At 51.4% G+C, this 20482-nt stretch overlaps 1 protein-coding gene across 1 annotated transcript in view; it reads right to left on the reverse strand.

Moving 5' to 3' along the window:
* SMC1B (structural maintenance of chromosomes 1B) overlaps positions 1–20482 on the reverse strand; it is a 179636-nt gene that overhangs the window by 16179 nt on the left and 142975 nt on the right. Inside the window, exons 19-22 of the mRNA XM_044277857.1 lie at positions 18336–18434; positions 8141–8297; positions 6580–6734; positions 5381–5532 (exon numbers count right to left, since the gene is read on the reverse strand). Coding sequence (XP_044133792.1) covers positions 5381–5532; positions 6580–6734; positions 8141–8297; positions 18336–18434 — 563 coding nt within the window. The remainder of the gene's footprint in view (positions 1–5380; positions 5533–6579; positions 6735–8140; positions 8298–18335; positions 18435–20482) is intronic.

The raw sequence follows: 20482 nt of genomic DNA on the forward strand, positions 1-20482 counted from the left end.
CGGCGTACCAAGACCGGCGGGGCCAATCCGGGGCGATTAGAATCGCGGGGACGCCCTCTGCCGCGATCCTCCGAAGAACCCGTGGCAGGAGGGGAAAAGGAGGAAAGACATACAGAAGGGAGAATTCGCGCCACGGAAGGACGAGCGCGTCGGCGCCGTATGCCTTCGGGTCCCGTGCCCTGGCCAGGTATAGGGGGACCTTGTGGTTGAATTTGGAGGCCATGAGGTCCACGTCGGGGCGACCCCAGCGAAGACAAAGGGCTTCGAACACCTCTGGGTGCAGGGACCATTCTCCCGGGTCGATGGTGGACCGGCTGAGGAAATCCGCCGCCCAGTTGTCCACCCCCGGGATGTAAATCGCAGATAAGGCCGGCACGTGCGTCTCCGCCCAGAGGAGAATGAGGGTCACCTCTTGCATCGCTGCAGCGCTGCGAGTGCCTCCCTGATGGTTTATGTATGCCACAGCCGTGGCATTGTCCGATTGGATCCGAACAGGGTGGCCCCTCAGCAGATGGGTCCAGTGTCTGAGGGACAGAAGAATCGCCCTCAGTTCCAGAATATTGATTGGAAGTCTGGACTCCGATAGAGACCAAACGCCCTGGACGGACCGGGGAGGGAAACCCCCCCCCCCCCCACCCCCGTAAGCTGGCATCTGTGGTAATCACCAGCCAGTTCAGTGGAAGGAAGGACTTCCCCCTTAGAGGGATATGCAACCACCAGCCGAGGGAAGCCCGAGCCAGGGGAGGCAGAAGAAAGGTCCTGTCCAGACTCCTCGGTGATTTGTCCCAGGCCGACAGAATTGCCCTCTGAAAGGTGCGGGATCGGAATTGTGCGAACGGCACCGCTTCGAAACAGGCAACCATCTTTCCCAACAACCGCATGCTGGATCTGAGGGAAGGGCGGTGATGACGGAGGAGACTGCGAACCGACCCGCGAAGGGCCAGACGCTTGTCCGACGGAAGGCGGACCTCCGCCAACTCTGTATCCAGGAGCATCCCCAGGAAGATCAGCCGTCTGGAGGGGGTAAGGGAAGATTTGGGGTGGTTGATAATCCAACCGAACCGCGTCAGGGTCTCCAGAGTGAGTTCCACACTGCGGGATGTCTGAGAGAAGGAGGGTGCCTTGACCAGGATGTCGTCCAAGTATGGGAGAAGAAAAACACTTCTTGAACGTAGAAGGGCCAAGACAGGGGCCAGGACCTTGGTGAACACTCGAGGAGCCGTCGCCAGACCAAAGGGAAGGGCGACGAATTGGAAGTGATCGTCCCCCACCGCGAAGCGCAGGAAGCGGTGATGACATGGAGCAACCGGAACGTGGAGGTATGCATCCTGAATGTCGATTGAGGCCATGAAATCCCCTCTTTCCAGGGAGGCCACTGCGGACCTGAGAGACTCCATCCGGAATCTCTGCAGTCGGAGAAAACGGTTCAGGCGTTTTAGGTCCAAGATCGGACGCACTGAGCCTTCCTTCTTGGGAACCACAAAGAGGTTCGAGTAGAACCCCCTGAACCTTTCCGTCGGAGGCACGGGGGCGACGACACCCTTGTCCATTAGAGAGTGAATGGCCGCGAAGAAGGCGGCCACTCGTACGGGATCTCGCGGAGGACGGGATCGGAAGAAACGGTCTGGCGGAATGGACGCAAATTCGATTTTGTATCCGCAAGATACAATCTCGAGCGCCCATGCGTCTGAGATGTGGGCCCGCCATACGTTCCTGAATAGGAGAAGGCGGCCCCCCACCCGGGTGGGTGGGGGCGCACCTTCAGGCAGAGGGCTGCTGGCCTGTGGGAGCCCGTGCAGGCTGGGACTTGCGCCAGGTAGGTTGCGTCCGAAAAAAACGGCTTCTTGCGTCTATCCTGGGCTGGGCCAGAGGAAGAAGAACTGGCCGCGGGTCTAGACCCGGTGGGCTTGCGAAAGGACCGAAAACGGGACGAACCAGCGCGACCACGGGGGGCGCCCATTGGCCTGGACTGGGGGAGGTGAGTACTCTTCCCACCCGTGGCCTCTGATATAAGTTCGTCCAGACGGGTTCCGAATGGTAGGCCGGCCAAAGAGCGTTTGGAAGCGGCGTCCGCCGCCCAAACCTTCAGCCAGAGTTCCCTCCTGACAGAAACTGCCAGGGCAGAGGAACGGGCAATGAGGGCACCCGCATCAAGGGAGGCCTCACAGACGAATTTTCCGGCCTGAACAATTAGTTGGGCTAAGGAACGGAGGTCCTGAACAGGGACGTCCGACCCTAACTCCCGTTCCAGTTGCAAACCCCATTCAGAGACCGCTTTGCCAACCCAGGCGGAGGCAAAGACCGGTCTAAGGGCCGAACCAGAGGCAGTAAATATGGCCTTGGAGAGGGATTCCGTACGACGGTCCTCAACAGACTGGAGGGAAGATCCGTCCTGTACAGGAATAGTAGTGCTTTTGGACAGGCGAGCCACGGGAGGATCAACCTTAGGCGGGGATGTCCACGTGGTCACAGAATCCGCTGGAAAGGGATAACAAATGTCCAGCTTTTTGGGTGTAATAAAGCGGACGTTAGGCCGAGTCCAAGCCTTGGATACCACAGAAGAAAAATCAGCGAGTATGGGAAAAACCTTGGAGGCCTGTTTGGGGCGGAGAAAGGACACGCCGGCCTGTTCAGAGCTGGGGGGGTCATCGTGTAGCTGAAAGGTATCACGGATGCTAGTGACAAGATGCCCCACCGCGGACGCCAATTTGGACGGAAGCTCTGAGTCCATGTCCACGTCCGAATCCGCCAGTTCTCCCTCAGAAAGCGTATCCCTTTGAGAGGATAGACTTGACTGAGCTCGCACGCATGGCGGAGAGAGCGAAGCATCTGGAGAAGATGTGCGCTCAACCCTTGAACGTTTCTGAGTATGCCGGGCCCTGGAAGATTCGCTGCGAGGCAGGGAACCAGTGGGGGCGGCAGAAACGGTAGTCCCAGCGGGTGCGACAGGGATTGTGGCAGCCTGCGGGAGAGGCGGTCTATCCACGAGACGGCCCACTACGTGTGTAAGGCTTTCCACCGCCTGAGACAGAGACCTAGCCCAGTCAGGGGGTTCAGAGGCACCGGGGGGCGCAGCGGGAAGCGGGCCCTGCACCGGGGCCTGACATGCAAGGCAATGCGGCTCAGATTGCCCACGCGGAAAAAGTTCCTTACAGGCGGTACAGGCATGGTACCAGGGTTTGGGGGCACCTGTGGGATCTGACATGCTGAAGTGTGGTTGTACTCTAATATAGAGACCACAAAGGGTTATAGCAGCTATGACCAGGAGGGTTAGGAGAGGGTTAACTGTCCTACCAGTGCCTCAGAAGAACGTCAGGAGATGACCCAGATCAGCAGCAGCAGAGAAGCAGTGAACAGCAGTGAGCAGCAGAGAGCGCCCACAGAAGCCGAGCGATGTACACAGGAGGTTAGAGTCCCCCACCGTGTCCCAGCTTCCTGTCAGGAGTGAGGAAGCGCGGGAAACCTCAGCAGAAAGCACGGGGAACAAGCTCCGCCCCCTCCAGCGCTTGAAATGTCTCCTGTGAAGGAGAACGTAGCTCCGCCCCCAAAATGACGCGCGCGTAAGCCCCGCCCCCTACCGGGACCGCTAAGCCCCGCCCCCCGTTCTCGGCGGGAAGGGGGAGAGAGAGAGAAGAGAAAAATGGAGTCAGCCCTGAATGAGGGGGAGGGGGGGGAGAAAGATAGCAGCGTGGGGGGGAACGGCGTGGGGGTGCTGAGGATGCTGCTGTGCTGCATTGTCCTGCAGATGAGCGCTCAGAATGAGCGACCACGGGTGCCCCCCTTACCCAGAGGGGTAGATGCTGCAGATAGGGACGGGGTATGGGCTGGAATAGCCATCTCACCGTCCGACGTCTTCACCCTCAGTCCTTTCCAGCAGGGTCGCCCCTTCAGCCACTGGCACAGCAGTGGCAGGAAGCTGAAAGAGGGGCTTGGCGTGCGGGCGACCCCCTAGCTGGCGGGATGTAGGGGAGTCATTGCTGCCCAGATCCTCCTATTGCTTCTGTGGGGGAGGCAGCAGTGCAGATAAGTTGGCACTGGCGCAGCTCAACCCCGGGAGAGCAGAGAGGTCTAATGCGTCTCTGGTATCCCTAGGAAAAAATAAAATAACAAAATTAGAAGAAAAAGTAAAAATAACAAGGAGAAAACAGCCCTGCAGTAGCAGGGAGTGTCTTGCCTCCTTGGACACTAAGCTAAAACTGGTAGCCTCTATCTCCAGGCTGAGGGTATAGCTGATGGAGGAGGGGCTTAACAGTTTTACTTAGTGTCACGCCTCCTAGGGAGCTGAGCTATACCCAAGGTCTGTGTCCCCCAAGGAAAATGGGCGAGAAATATGCCTCGCCGGATTTCTCCCACTCAGTATGTTAATAATGAGCATCAGAACAGGGAGGAGGAGATGCCAGGGTTTCTCAATGGGCACCTCCTTCTCCCTGGCTGTAGCGCTGTCCAATCGCAGCGCAGAGCATTACAGCCAGGAGGTTTTTTCTCCTTGGCTGTGACGCTCTGCGCTGCAATTGGACAGCGCTACAGATAGAGGATAAGGAGACACCCACGGAGAAAGTCTCCTCCTCATTACTCCGATGCTCAGTATTAGCATACCAAGTGGGAGAAATCCAGCGGGGCATAGGAGGCATATTTAAAAAAAATCAAGCTGGGTGGCAGCATCAGGTACAGGTATATATCTCCCTTAACAAAATCGCATGAAAGGTCCTCTTTAAGCACATTCTAGGTGGCGGCTGCAGGGATATGTGCTTAATATATCCCTAAGGTCTAGTTCACATGTCAGGGTTTTGGTCAGTGATTTCTTGTAGTGATTGTAAGCCAAAAATTGAGCGTATATAAGGTATAATGGAAAGATCTGCTCCTGTTCTGTGTTTTTGATTCTCACTTGGATTTGGTTCACTGATGAAAATCACTGACCAAATCACAAACATGTGATCTAGGCCTAAAGGTCGCTTTACACTGGACTATTATTGGGCGGATTATTGAGAACAAACATTTGTATGAACACCCAATCCCATGAATAGCCTGTGTAAAGATGCCGCAGATCACCTGAAGTATGAGCAAACACTTGAATTATTGTTTATGCTGACACATACATCATCGTTTCTGGGCAGTGCTGCAGCCTAGAAACAATTCATCTGTATGGGGAGGATCGATTGAAGTAGCCATCCCTTGTCCCTATACCATGTAATTGCAATTCTCACCTCTTCTAATGATCAAGAAAGAACAGTTCCTTCTCGATAACTGCCTGCTCAGTTGGTGCATGTAAATGCACCATAAGACTGTAATACTTGTTCCGTCTTCACAGTCACTATCTATTCTTTTGGAGCTGTGAGCATTAGATTACTTTTTTATAAAAGGTTTGTCTGTTTAGTCTTACCTGTGAATAGCAAATACTAAAGCAAGTGCAGCCACAGATTTCTCTCCTCCAGACAAGTTGTCCATTGGCATAAAGCGCTTTCCTGGTGCAACACAATTATAACCAATCCCATCAAGGTAAGGTTCTTCTGGATTTTCAGGACTAAGGAAGGCCTAAGAAAATGAATATCAAGAATGTTACCACCAACTTAGTCTAATATGGTAAAAACTATAGTGTAAGGGAATATCTGTTCTGCTGTATATACATGACAACACAATGAAAACAGAATTATGGAGATGTTCAGCAACTAACCTGTTCTTCACCATAAACATTTATAGCCTACAGGATATGTCATACTGTACATCTAACGACGAGAAAAAGTCTACTGCAATATTAACCAGATATTCTTAAAATAAATTTAGGTGGAGCAACCCTAATCCTAGTGATAGTGGAGTTATGGTATTAATCTAACAAGTAAAAAGACGTTCTGCTTTCTGGAGCACAGTGACCACTTCAGAAAGCTGATCAGCGGAGAAGCCAGGAGTCAGACCACCGATAAAGCATTCATAGCCTATCATAGAGATGGGTCATGAACTTTAAAGAACACATAACCCCTTTAACACGGGTTCACATGTATAGGTGCTCTGATACTAACCACATATTACACATATTGGCAGAGTTGGTTATGGTTGGATTACAGCTCAGTCATCTAAGAGGTATACAGTAAAGTAAATGTAAGTAATTTACCCCCATAAATAACCAGTATACTGAGATTATTATATTAGGGAATGTTATTATGGGAGATTCCCCAACATATTGTTATTATACTTATTGCTTCTTTGGTGGCTTGCATTTGCTGTTTGCAGTATACTGGCAACCCCAAAGAGATTGTTATAATATGTTCATAGGCATTATGATAGCCCCTTTCAGCTGCCAATCCAATGCAGGGTGCAGTATATGGCACCTGTATTCTGCTGACCATATCTGCATTCAAATTCCCAGTGGCATCACCAGCTACTGGCAGATTACAGACTGCAGTTTACAGTAGTATTCTGCAAAAGATGCCCAGGCTGCCATAGTCGCAGTCGACCGAAGGATTTTCATGGAATTTGAATTCTTCATGCAGTAGATTTAGATCCACAACTTTAGCAATTATTTCTTACATTCTCTTCATATTCACATTAAGATAACGGAATGCAGGAACTTGAAATCGGGCAAACCTGAGCGCTGGTATTTCTGCAGAGCTTCTTGTAGATCTCATCGATAGCTACAGAAACATGCTCAAAACACTGGCTAAAAAGCTCATATCTCCTGTGTTTCACTTGCTCAAATTCTTTCCTACACAGACTTGCTTTCCTTCTGCTGGCCTCAAAAGCTATGGGAAAAATAAATAGACTGACTGTAAAACAACAAAAGTGGAAGTGTTTGACTGCTACATTGCGACTAAGGTTCATTGTACTGGTTAACATTTTACAGCTACATCCCTGGACATTTTTCAGGTCTCCATTTAACCCTTCCCAGAGCTTTGACCCACGTGATCACAGCTGGCACCTCATGGTGAATGGCAGCCCAGGTCCTGCTGAAATTGCCAGGATTAGAAAAACCTCTGTTGAATGCCACATCGAAAGTGATGGCAGCATGCGGGTGGTCAAACACAAAGATGTGGCTCCCTTGTCATCTCGGCACCAATGGGTTCCTATGACAGTTGGAAGTGTAGCAAAGACTTTGACGTCAGCCGTGGTTGAATGCCTAGAGACATGGCCTAATAGATAGCCTCTCATTATTGCCTACTGTCAGGCAATAATGCTTTGGTATACAGAGTATCAGTCCCACCCACGACACTCACTAGTGTAAAACCAGCAAAGTAGCTTCAGTGAAGTTCGGTACAGAGAGGTTCAGGAAGACATTCGTACTGGTTACTATTGCATTATATAACAAGCGGACAGACGGACAGATATCAGGATTGATCGGGTAACGGGTCTGTCCTTCATTATAAGCATCTAGAAACAGAAATAACTATGGAAGGGCCTTATTGTATCGCAAGGTCAATAGTATTGCTGTACTGTAACTGCATTGTACTGACTAGTAGTGTTTTTGTACTGTAGTGTATTATCTAGTACTGTATTGTATCACAAGGACTATGTATGATGAGCCACAATTTTAAGTTTATCTTCTCTTATATAAGCAGGACTAAAAAATGTTATCTCATGAATGTTGTATAAAAAAAAGTTACAATTACGTGGGCAGAACGGTGGCTCAATAGTCTGAATCATGTGTTTGTGTGGGTTTCCTCTGGTACTCCCATTTCCTCCCATAAATATAAAGATTTAGAAACTTAGACTGTGATCTTCACTGGGGAGAGTGATGTCATTGTCTGGGATATATTGGTGCTATATAAGCAATTAAAATGAAATAATAAAAAAAAAGTGGGAAAATTGACGTTTTTCGATTACCACCCATAAAAATGTAATAAAAATTAATCAATACCATATGGTTGATTTTGGAAAATACAACCCCATAATAAACAAGTCCCCCATACAGCAATGACAACAGAAACATTTTAAAGTTATGGCCTAAAATAGACCAGCCCAGAAGGGCATAAAGAGGGAGTCAAGTCAAGCAATCTTCAGCCGTGTACATGAAATAAGCATACAAAGAGGATAATACTAAACTGTGCTCTATGCAACATTCATGGAGGACTGCGCTTCTTCTGCTGTACTGACTACTACCCTTCATAGGGTTATCTAAGTATTGCCTTATTACAATCTCTCTGACGTTTACCATTCGCGGTTTCTTGAAACTTGTCACTGACATTCTGAAGTCTTTCTAAAGCCTTTAAATTTGGAGCAGCAGTTTTCAGAAGGCTATTCTCATGGCTGATACATTCTTGACGCAGTCTCATCAGTTCAGCAGAGACTTCATTTTCTGTCACAAGGTTCTGTAACATCAATATTCGAAAGATAATAAATATACACAATATAGTATTTTTCATTAACAGACAAAAAACAGTGACCACCCCCTTGCATCACATGCTTAACCCCTTAACGCAGGCATGCCCAACCTGCGGCCCTCCAGCTGTTACAAAACTACAACTCCCAGCATGCCCGGACAACCTACAGCTATCAGCCTACAGATGGGCATGGTGGGAGTTTTACAACAGCTGGAGGGGCGCAATGTAGCCCTCAGATATAAGCAATGGTTTTTCACGAACACTTTAGTTTTCATCTAAGCCAATCCAACATTCTCTGCTGATTTACTTTATATATCTTTATAGGCCTAAGTCCGAATGCACACGGCCGTGAGGGGTCCACAGAACCACGGGCTGGATTCCTGCTGAGAGCAGGAGCGCACGGCGTCATTGGTTGCTATGACGCCGTGCACTTCCTGCTGCCGCCGCAGTACGGTAATATACTGGTATAGATCATAGCAACCAATGACGCCATGCGCTCCTGCTCTCAGCAGGAATCCAGCCCGTGGTTCCACGGACCGCTCACGGCCGTGAAACACGGCAGTGTGCATTCGGCCTAAGAGTGTAATTTTAAAATGATAAAATTAAGACTGCTTGCAGCCACCACTAGGGGGTGTTTAGGAGCTTACTGTATACTGTCCTATTATTGAGTACTGTGTATAAAGAGTATGCAGTAAATCCTGAGTTTCCTCCAGTGGTGGCTGTGGGTAGCCAGAATTTTTATTATTTAGGCTACATTCACACAGTGAAAAGCGGGCTATGGGGCTATTCACATGCTCGGCCAGTGAATAGCAGCCGTAAAAAAATAGGACATGTTTCTCGGCCAGACGGATCCCATTGAAATCAATGCATATTGACAGAAGTGCACTCATCTAATGGCTATTAAAAATGACGACAAGGGTCTTCCAGGAGCGAATTATTTTTTTTTTTAAATGGTCACCTCATCCGCTTAAACATGCACGAACACTCACTCTTCAAACCCTTGTTATTAACTGATGCAGCAGGACCTGCACTCCCAGTGTCCTAACGACACAAGTGCATTATATATGAGGGCACAACTGAGCAATATATATATATATATATATATATATACACACACCGTATTTTTCGCCCCATAAGACGCACTTTTTCTTCCCCCAAAATGGGGGAGAAATGCCCCTGCGTCTTATGGGGCGAATGCTTGCAGTTTTACATCGCTGGCAGCGATGTAGGAGCGAGCGGGGAGGAGGGGAGGGGGGTCTGGCAATAGCGGTGGGGCGGTGCAGTCAGTGTAGTATAGCACCGCCCCGCCGCTCTGGTATACTAATATACGATGTCATATTCAATTAATAATTATCAAACATGCCCCCTCACTCCTATTACTACCTTACATCCTAATCGCTGCTGTTGAATTCATGCAGGCCGGGCGGGCGGCAGCGTAACTCTTGTCACGTGCCTGCACCGCCTACTTTATGAATGAAGCAGGCGGTGCAGGCAAGTGACGTTTGTGAGACGCGCCGGCCTGCCTGAAAACAGCAGCGATTAGGATGTAAGGTAGTAATAGGAGACAGTTATGGGCAGCGATCTGTGGATGGCACAGTTATGGGCTGAGGGGTCTGTGGATGGCACTGTTATGGGCTGGGGGTCTGTGGATGGCACATATACAACAGTGCCAGCCACAGATTCCCCCCCCCCCCTGTAACAGTGCAAGCCACAGTTCCCCCCCCATAACAGTGACCGTCATCCACAGATCCCCCCCATAACAGTGCCCGTCATCCACAGATCCCCCCATAACAGTGTCCGTCATCCACAGATCTCCCCCATAACAGTGTCCGTCATCCACAGATCCCCCCATAACAGTGTCCGTCATCCACAGATCTCCCCCATAACAGTGTCCGTCATCCACAGATCTCCCCCATAACAGTGTCCGTCATCCACAGATCTCCACCATAACAGTGTCCGTCATCCACAGATCCCCCCCATAACAGTGTCCGTCATCCACAGATCCCCCCCATAACAGTGTCCGTCATCCACAGATCCCCCACCATAACAGTGTCCGTCATCCACAGATCCCCAGTAATAGTGCCATCCACAGACCACCATTAGTTCCAAACCCACCAAACACACAGCACACCTTTTGGTAAAAAATATTTTTTTTCTTATTTTCCTCCCCAAAAACCTAGGTGAGTCTTATGGGCCGGTGCGTCCTATAGGGCAAAAAATACGGTACACACTATTATAATTACAGGGGGGACAAAGGGAGCATTATTTACACTGGGGCACTATGGGGGTGGGCCTAATATATAATACAGGTAATACACGACACTGCAGGGGTTTGGGTTTTAACTTAAAACCCCAGTGAAAATCTTCCACTTTTAATGGCCATCTTTCATGGACGTTAAAAAGGAGATTTTTGTATAACTTACCAGTTAAATCTCTTTCTCGCTCTTCCTTGGGGGACACAGACCTTGGGTATAGCTCAGCTCCCTAGGAGGCGTGACACTAAGTAAAACTGTTAAGCCCCTCCTCCATCAGCTATACCCTCAGCCTGGAGATAGAGGCTACCAGTTGCGTGTCCAAGTAGTGAAAGGATAACAACCAATAATGGAAACAACCAGCCAGCAACCCAACGGGGCGCCAGACCATAACCCTGTAACCAAACACAGAAGGGTGGGTGCTGTGTCCCCCAAGGAAGAGCGAGAAAGAGATTTAACTGGTAAGTTATACAAAAATCTCCTTTTCTCGCCCATTTTCCTTGGGGGACACAGACCTTGGGACGTTCAAGAGCAGTCCAAGAAGGGAGGGACCACAAACCCAAGGCGGAACACCACCAGAGCATCAGGAAACCGCTGCCTGCAAAACCAGGCGGCCCAACGCAGCATCCGCTGATGCATGCGTATGCACCCTATAGAACTTTGTGAAAGTGTGCAGAGAGGACCAAGTGGCTGCTTTGCACAACTGTTCAGCCGAGGCCCGATGCCTCTGCGCCCAGGAAGCTCCGACTGCTCTGGTGGAATGAGCAGTGACGCCAAAAGGCGGAGGTCTGCCCTTGGCTCGATAAGCCTCAGACACCGCCAGTTTAATGAAACGGGCAATAGCCACCTTGGAGACCGCCAACCCTTTGCGCGAACCCTCCGGAACCACAAACAGGGAGTCCGTGCGCCGAAAGGACCCGGTGACCTCCAAGTAAATCCTCAACGCCCTGACCACATCCAGACGGTGCAGTTCCCGTTCTCTGGGGTGGGAAGGAGAGGGACAGAGCGACGGAAGGACGATGTCCTCATTGATGTGAAAGGCGGAGACCACCTTTGGCAGGAAAGTCGGGACAGGCCGAAGCACAACCTTATCCTGGTGGAAGATCAGGAAAGGTTCGGAGCAAGAAAGAGCCGCTAACTCCGACACCCGTCGGAGAGACGTGACGGCCACAAGAAAGATGACCTTGCAGGACAGAAGGCGAAGGGAGACCTCCCGTAAAGGCTCGAAGGGGGCTGATTGGAGCGCCGAGAGCACCACATTCAGGTCCCAGGAAGGAACTGGAGGGCGGTACGGCGGAACAGAGTGAGCCACCCCTTGTAAAAAGGTCTTAATTGGCCCTAGAGGGGCCAGGGGACGCTGGAGAAGAATAGACAGCGCCGAAATCTGACCCTTCAGAGAACTGAGGCACAGCCCCAGGTCCAGACCCGACTGGAGGAAGGACAGGATTGTGGGAAGAGAAAACCGGAGAGGTGGGATGCTCCGGGACTCACAGAACCCCAGATAGGACCTCCAAACCCGATAGTAGATCCTAGAGGATACGGGCTTACGAGCCCGGATCATGGTGCGGACTACGTCCGCGGAGAAACCCCGTCGCGTTAAGACGGCGGTCTCAATAGCCACGCCGTCAAACGTAGCGAGCCTAAATGCTCGTGGAAGATCGGTCCCTGAGAGAGAAGGTCTTCCCTGGAGGGCAGTGGCCACGGTGCGTCTGCCAACAGCAACATTAGGTCGGCGTACCAAGACCGGCGGGGCCAATCCGGGGCGATTAGAATCGCGGGGACGCCCTCTGCCGCGATCCTCCGAAGAACCCGTGGCAGGAGGGGAAAAGGAGGAAAGACGTACAGAAGGGAGAATTCGCGCCACGGAAGGACGAGCGCGTCAGCGCCGTATGCCTTCGGGTCCCGTGCCCTGGCCAGGTATAGGGGGACCTTGTGGTTGAATTTGGAGGCCATGAGGTCCACGTCGGGGCGACCCCAGCGAAGACAAAGGGCTTCGAACACCTCTGGGTGCAGGGACCATTCTCCCGGGTCGATGGTGGACCGGCTGAGGAAATCCGCCGCCCAGTTGTCCACCCCCGGGATGTAAATCGCAGATAAGGCCGGCACGTGCGTCTCCGCCCAGAGGAGAATGAGGGTCACCTCTTGCATCGCTGCGAGTGCCTCCCTGATGGTTTATGTATGCCACAGCCGTGGCATTGTCCGATTGGATCCGAACAGGGTGGCCCTCAGCAGATGGGTCCAGTGTCTGAGGGACAGAAGAATCGCCCTCAGTTCCAGAATATTGATTGGAAGTCTGGACTCCGATAGAGACCAAACGCCCTGGACGGACCGGGGAGGGAAAACCCCCCCCCCCCACCCCCGTAAGCTGGCATCTGTGGTAATCACCAGCCAGTTCAGTGGAAGGAAGGACTTCCCCCTTAGAGGGATATGCAACCACCAGCCGAGGGAAGCTCGAGCCAGGGGAGGCAGAAGAAAGGTCCTGTCCAGACTCCTCAGTGATTTGTCCCAGGCCGACAGAATTGCCCTCTGAAAGGTGCGGGATCGGAATTGTGCGAACGGCACCACTTCGAAACAGGCAACCATCTTTCCCAACAACCGCATGCTGGATCTGAGGGAAGGGCGGTGATGACGGAGGAGACTGCGAACCGACCCGCGAAGGGCCAGACGCTTGTCCGACGGAAGGCGGACCTCCGCCAACTCTGTCCAGGAGCATCCCCAGGAAGATCAGCCGTCTGGAGGGGGTAAGGGAAGATTTGGGGTGGTTGATAATCCAACCGAACCGCGTCAGGGTCTCCAGAGTGAGTTCCACACTGCGGGATGTCTGAGAGAAGGAGGGTGCCTTGACCAGGATGTCGTCCAAGTATGGGAGAAGAAAAACACTTCTTGAACGTAGAAGGGCCAAGACAGGGGCCAGGACCTTGGTGAACACTCGAGGAGCAGTCGCCAGACCAAAGGGAAGGGCGACGAATTGGAAGTGATCGTCCCCCACCGCAAAGCGCAGGAAGCGGTGATGACATGGAGCAACCGGAACGTGGAGGTATGCATCCTGAATGTCGATTGAGGCCATGAAATCCCCTCTTTCCAGGGAGGCCACTGCGGACCTGAGAGACTCCATCCGGAATCTCTGCAGTCGGAGAAAACGGTTCAGGCGTTTTAGGTCCAAGATCGGACGCACTGAGCCTTCCTTCTTGGGAACCACAAAGAGGTTCGAGTAGAACCCCCTGAACCTTTCCGTCGGAGGCACGGGGGCGACGACACCCTTGTCCATTAGAGAGTGAATGGCCGCGAAGAAGGCGGCCACTCGTACGGGATCTCGCGGAGGACGGGATCGGAAGAAACGGTCTGGCGGAATGGACGCAAATTCGATTTTGTATCCGCAAGATACAATCTCGAGCGCCCATGCGTCTGAGATGTGGGCCCGCCATACGTTCCTGAATAGGAGAAGGAGGCCCCCCACCCGGGTGGGTGGGGGCGCACCTTCAGGCAGAGGGCTGCTGGCCTGTGGGAGCCCGTGCAGGCTGGGACTTGCGCCAGGTAGGTTGCGTCCGAAAAAACGGCTTCTTGCGTCTATCCTGGGCTGGGCCAGAGGAAGAAGAACTGGCCGCGGGTCTAGACCCGGTGGGCTTGCGAAAGGACCGAAAACGGGACGAACCAGCGCGACCACGGGGGGCGCCCATTGGCCTGGACTGGGGGAGGCGAGTACTCTTCCCACCCGTGGCCTCTGATATAAGTTCGTCCAGACGGGTTCCGAACAGGCGGGAACCCGTGAATGGTAGGCCGGCCAAAGAGCGTTTGGAAGCGGCGTCCGCCGCCCAAACCTTCAGCCAGAGTTCCCTCCTGACAGAAACTGCCAGGGCAGAGGAACGGGCAATGAGGGCACCCGCATCAAGGGAGGCCTCACAGACGAATTTTCCGGCCTGAACAATTAGTTGGGCTAAGGAACGGAGGTCCTGAACAGGGACGTCCGACCCTAACTCCCGTTCCAGTTGCAAACCCCATTCAGAGACCGCTTTGCCAACCCAGGCGGAGGCAAAGACCGGTCTAAGGGCCGAACCAGAGGCAGTAAATATGGCCTTGGAGAGGGATTCCGTACGACGGTCCTCAACAGACTGGAGGGAAGATCCGTCCTGTACAGGAATAGTAGTGCTTTTGGACAGGCGAGCCACGGGAGGATCAACCTTAGGCGGGGATGTCCACGTGGTCACAGAATCCGCTGGAAAGGGATAACAAATGTCCAGCTTTTTGGGTGTAATAAAGCGGACGTTAGGCCGAGTCCAAGCCTTGGATACCACAGAAGAAAAATCAGCGTGTATGGGAAAAACCTTGGAGGCCTGTTTGGGGCGGAGAAAGGACACGCCGGCCTGTTCAGAGCTGGGGGGGTCATCGTGTAGCTGAAAGGTATCACGGATGCTAGTGACAAGATGCCCCACCGCGGACGCCAATTTGGACGGAAGCTCTGAGTCCATGTCCACGTCCGAATCCGCCAGTTCTCCCTCAGAAAGCGTATCCCTTTGAGAGGATAGACTTGACTGAGCTCGCACGCATGGCGGAGAGAGCGAAGCATCTGGAGAAGATGTGCGCTCAACCCTTGAACGTTTCTGAGTATGCCGGGCCCTGGAAGATTCGCTGGGAGGCAGGGAACCAGTGGGGGCGGCAGAAACGGTAGTCCCAGCGGGTGCGACAGGGATTGTGGCAGCCTGCGGGAGAGGCGGTCTATCCACGAGACGGCCCACTACGTGTGTAAGGCTTTCCACCGCCTGAGACAGAGACCTAGCCCAGTCAGGGGGTTCAGAGGCATCGGGGGGCGCAGCGGGAAGCGGGCCCTGCACCGGGGCCTGACATGCAAGGCAATGCGGCTCAGATTGCCCACGCGGAAAAAGTTCCTTACAGGCGGTACAGGCATGGTACCAGGGTTTGGGGGCACCTGTGGGATCTGACATGCTGAAGTGTGGTTGTACTCTAATATAGAGACCACAAAGGGTTATAGCAGCTATGACCAGGAGGGTTAGGAGAGGGTTAACTGTCCTACCAGTGCCTCAGAAGAACGTCAGGAGATGGCCCAGATCAGCAGCAGCAGAGAAGCAGTGAACAGCAGTGAGCAGCAGAGAGCGCCCACAGAAGCCGAGCGATGTACACAGGAGGTTAGAGTCCCCCACCGTGTCCCAGCTTCCTGTCAGGAGTGAGGAAGCGCGGGAAACCTCAGCAGAAAGTGCGGGGAACAAGCTCCGCCCCCTCCAGCGCTTGAAATGTCTCCTGTGAAGGAGAACGTAGCTCCGCCCCCAAAATGACGCGCGGAAGCCCCGCCCCATGCCGGGACCGCTAAGCCCCGCCCCCCGTTCTCGGCGGGAAGGGGGAGAGAGAGAAGAGAAAAATGGAGTCAGCCCCGATGAGGGGGAGGGGGGGGGGGGGAGAAAGATAGCAGCGTGGGGGGGAAAAGCGTGGGGGTGCTGAGGATGCTGCTGTGCTGCATTGTCCTGCAGATGAGCGCTCAGAATGAGCGACCACGGGTGCCCCCCTTACCCAGAGGGGTAGATGCTGCAGATAGGGACGGGGTATGGGCTGGAATAGCCATCTCACCGTGCGACGTCTTCACCCTCAGTCCTTTCCAGCAGGGTCGCCCCTTCAGCCACTGGCACCGCAGTGGCAGGAAGCTGGAAGAGGGGCTTGGCGTGCGGGCGACCCCCTAGCTGGCGGGATGTAGGGGAGCCATTGCTGCCCAGATCCTCCTATTGCTTCTGTGGGGGAGGCAGCAGTGCAGATAAGTTGGCACTGGCGCAGCTCAACCCCGGGAGAGCAGAGAGGTCAAATGCGTCTCTGGTATCCCTAGGAAAAAATAAAATAACAAAATTAGAAGAAAAAGTAAAAATAACAAGGAGAAAACAGCCCTGCAGTAGCAGGGAGTGTCTTGCCTCCTTGGACACTAAGCTAAAACTGGTAGCCTCTATCTCCAGGCTGAGGGTATAGCTGATGGAGGAGGGGCTTAACAGTTTTACTTAGTGTCACGCCTCCTAGGGAGCTGAGCTATACCCAAGGTCTGTGTCCCCCAAGGAAAATGGGCGAGAAAATAGATGCTAGACAGCTGTTAAAAATGGACAGAAGGATAGAAAACAGACAAACAAATGTTGAAAAATAGCCATGAAAAACTGACAGTGTGTCCATTTTTAATGGCCACGTGAATGTAGCCTTAAAAGCGTTGTCTAAGATTTTGATGGACTATGTTAAAGGGGCTGTCCAAGTTATATTTATTGATGACCTATCCTCAGGATAGGTCATTAATATCAGATCGGCGGGGGTCCGACATCCGGAACCCCCTCCAATCAGCTGTTCTAAGAAAAGGCGTGCGCGGTGTCAGCGCTGCCTCCTCTTCACTGTTTACTTTCTAGCTGTTGCATCTGCAGTGGTGAGCAGGTGTAATTACCCCCAAGCTGTCCTATTCATTTCAATAGGAAAGCTTGGGTGTAATTACACCTGCTCACCACTGCAGATGCAACGGCTAGAAGGTAAACAGTGAAGAGGAGGCAGCGCTAACACCGCGCACGCCTTCTCTTCAAACAGCTGATCGGAGGGGGTGCCGGGTGTCGGACCCCCCGCCGATCTGATATTGATCACCTATCCTGAGGATAGGTCATCAACAAATATAACTTGGACAACCCCTTTAAGGATAGGTCATCAATATCTGATCAGTGGGGCTGCCTATCACCTGTTTGTAGAGGTTGCGGCGCTAAGGTGAGCACTGCAGCCTCTTCACAGCTTACCAAGCATTGGTATTGCAGCTCAGGCCAATTCACTTGAATGGGACTGAGCTGTGCCTAGCCCATGTAACAAATGAATGTGACATCACTGGCCTAAGAAAAGGCCACAGCATTCACCAGAGCACCTCGACCTTTTCAAACAGCTGATTAGTAGGGGTGCCCAGGATTCAGACCCCCACCGATGAAATATTGATGACGTATTCTGAGGATGGGCTATAAATATCAAATTTAAATAACTTATTAACTATTCTTAGGATATGAGAAAGCCAGGGTCTGACTCCCAGCATTCCCGCCGATTAGCTGTTTTGGTGCAGGAACCAACACCAGAACGACACAGCTGTGTACTGGCTGTACCTGGTTACCACTGCATTGTTCCCATTCGGAGCAGCACTGCAGTAACCAGTCACAGCCACTACAATGTATGGACCGGTGTATTTTCAGTACTATAGCTAGAAAAACAGCTGGTTGACAGGGGTGCCGGGAGCTGGACACCCAAACATCTGATATTGAAGACTTATCTTAAGAATAGGTCACTGATATGTTACTCCTGGAAACCCCATTTAAGAGGTCACTAACTTTTCAAAAAAAAAAACTGCTCCAGAACAAGGCAGTTAAGTGGATGCATATCATGCGCTCTCTCCTCGCTGCATAAGATGGGCTCCATAGAAGTCTACAGGCCCGTCTCGATTCCATCCTCAACAGCGAGGAAAGTGAGGGTGATAAGCATGCACTTCTCTCCTCTCGTTTTAGGGATCTATAGTATATCAAAAATTTTTGGGAAAGTCAGTGCTCCCTTAACTCTAGAACAATGTGGTGTGAAATAACTGATTTACCACAGTACAAAGTTATTACATAGCCACAGGATAGGGAATAAGTATCTGATCTTTGGGGGATGGACCACTGGGACCTCCATTAATCACAAGAAGGAGGGTTCTGTGTGCCCACGCTGCTGCTCCACACACCTTCTATGGGATTGCTAGAGATAACCGATTACACCATTTGTCTCCTACAAATGCATATACCTTTAAATCTTCTGAAAGATCACTATAGTTAATGCGAATATTCCTTTCTCTTTCATATATATCTGCAGTGGCTGGAGTGCTTTCACTCTCTGTGTCCAACTGAAAAACACCAATATGTCCACATTTTTGCAGATTAAATACAGAGGTAAAATGACACATAATATTTTACCTGTTAAGAAGGTAACACAAGGTAACAGTTTTTATGAGATGAACTGTTTTTGGAGCCTAAGACTGGCCAAGCACATGAGAACACTGGTTCGGGGCAATAGCAATCTTCCTTGACACCCTTGTACACATGCAAACTTGGCTAAGCATGCATGTGTCCACAACACGGAGAGTGGAATAAGCTCCTTCCTCTTGTGGCAGCTTATCCCCCTGAAAACAAAAGGATTTTGCATGCTGAATTCCAACAGCCTGATCCTTATTCCCCCCCAACAACTAAAATAGAGCGAGAACACCCATATACATTAGATGTTCAGCTAGTTCCACTGAAATCACTGGATTCAGCCAATAGGCATCTAATGAATCAGTGTGGAAATCATTTCGCCCGACGCCCGAGACATGCAGGCGACGAGCTGGGCGTGGAGAGGCGTTCCCATGGTGATGGGGACGCTTGAAGTTAAAATATACCATCGGATTGGAGAAAACGCCGATCCGATGGTATATTCTAAACCCGAGGTGTTCCCATGGTGATGGGGACACACCTCTGACAGGGCGCTGACATCCGTGGCACCTGAGGGGTTAATTGCGTGGACGGAAGCTCCCTGTCAGAGGTCGAGTGCCGGGAATGTTTCTACAATGTTTGCAATGGTGGGCAGTGCGCCCTCCCTGGTATTAAAATCATTGGTGGGCAGTGCGCCCTCCCCGGTATTAAAATCATTGGTGGGCAATGGGTCCTCCCCCCCACCCCAATGCAAACATTGTAGAAACATTCCTGGCACCCGACCTCTGACAGGGAGCTGCCATCCGTGCAATTAACCCCTCAGGTGTCACGGATGGCAGCGCCCTGTCAGAGGTGCGTCTCCATCACATGGGAACGCCTCGGGTTTAGAATATACTATCGGATCTGAGTTTTCTCCAATCTGATGATATATTTTAACTTCAAGCGACCCCATCACCATGGGAACGCCTCTGTGTTGGAATATACCATAGGATCTGAGCTTTTGTGAAAACTCAGATCTGAAAAAGCTAATAGTATTATTTTCCGTTATAACGTTGTAGTGACAGCGTGGGGAAGAAGAAATGATAGAGCTGGAGGGGTGGAACAATGAAAGGTTCTGTCACGTCTCCGGCTCGGGGGAAGGAGCAGTGACAAAGCCGTTACAGAGCCAGGGGCATTGACAGAACTCTCAACTCTGCCAAACTTGGAAGGTGAGGGGGGTCCTTTCCATGCCACATCAGCAGTTAATTTGCCTAAACCACCTAGAGGTACGGGTAGTAATGTGCTAAGATCAAGAGTGTGCACTAAACTAATTGCTGTGACCACATTAAGGCCTCGTTCACAACAGGCAGTGCGTTCCGGCCTGATTCTGTCCAGAATGCACTGCACTGCGGTCGGCTAACTATATTGTGGGGCAGGAGGGGGCGTAGTGGTCTGTTGAAGTGATTGGCACCATAACCATGCCCAGCGGCTGCAAAGGATCGCAAGGCACATTATGCCTGCGGTTCAGGCTGAAACACAAACCAACCACCTCCCTGCATAAGGAAGCGTGGCGGTGCATTGAAATATGGTTTTGATTTAAAACTATTTTTTGTATCAGGACAAGTAGATTGTCATGAGGGACAAGTAGATCGAGCCCTCGCTTTAGTCCTTCGACAAGTAGTTTTTTATTTTATTTCCACACTCCTGTAAAGTGTGTGGTTAGCTTTAGTAATGATTGTATTAAAGGGAACCTGTCACTGGATTTTGTGTATAGAGCTGAGGACATGGGTTGCTAGATGGCAGCTAGCACATCCGCAATACCCAGTCCCCATAGCTCTGTGTGCTTTTATTGTGTAAAAACACTGATTTGATACATATGCAAATTAACCTGAGATGAGTCCTATCCCTGACTCATCTTAAGTCCAGGACTCATCTCAGGTTAATTTGCATATGTATCAAATCGGGTTTTTTTACACATCAAAAGCACACAGAGCTATGGGGACTG

The sequence above is a fragment of the Bufo gargarizans genome, chromosome 2 (genome assembly GCF_014858855.1).
Source record: "Bufo gargarizans isolate SCDJY-AF-19 chromosome 2, ASM1485885v1, whole genome shotgun sequence".
Lineage (NCBI taxonomy): Eukaryota > Metazoa > Chordata > Amphibia > Anura > Bufonidae > Bufo > Bufo gargarizans.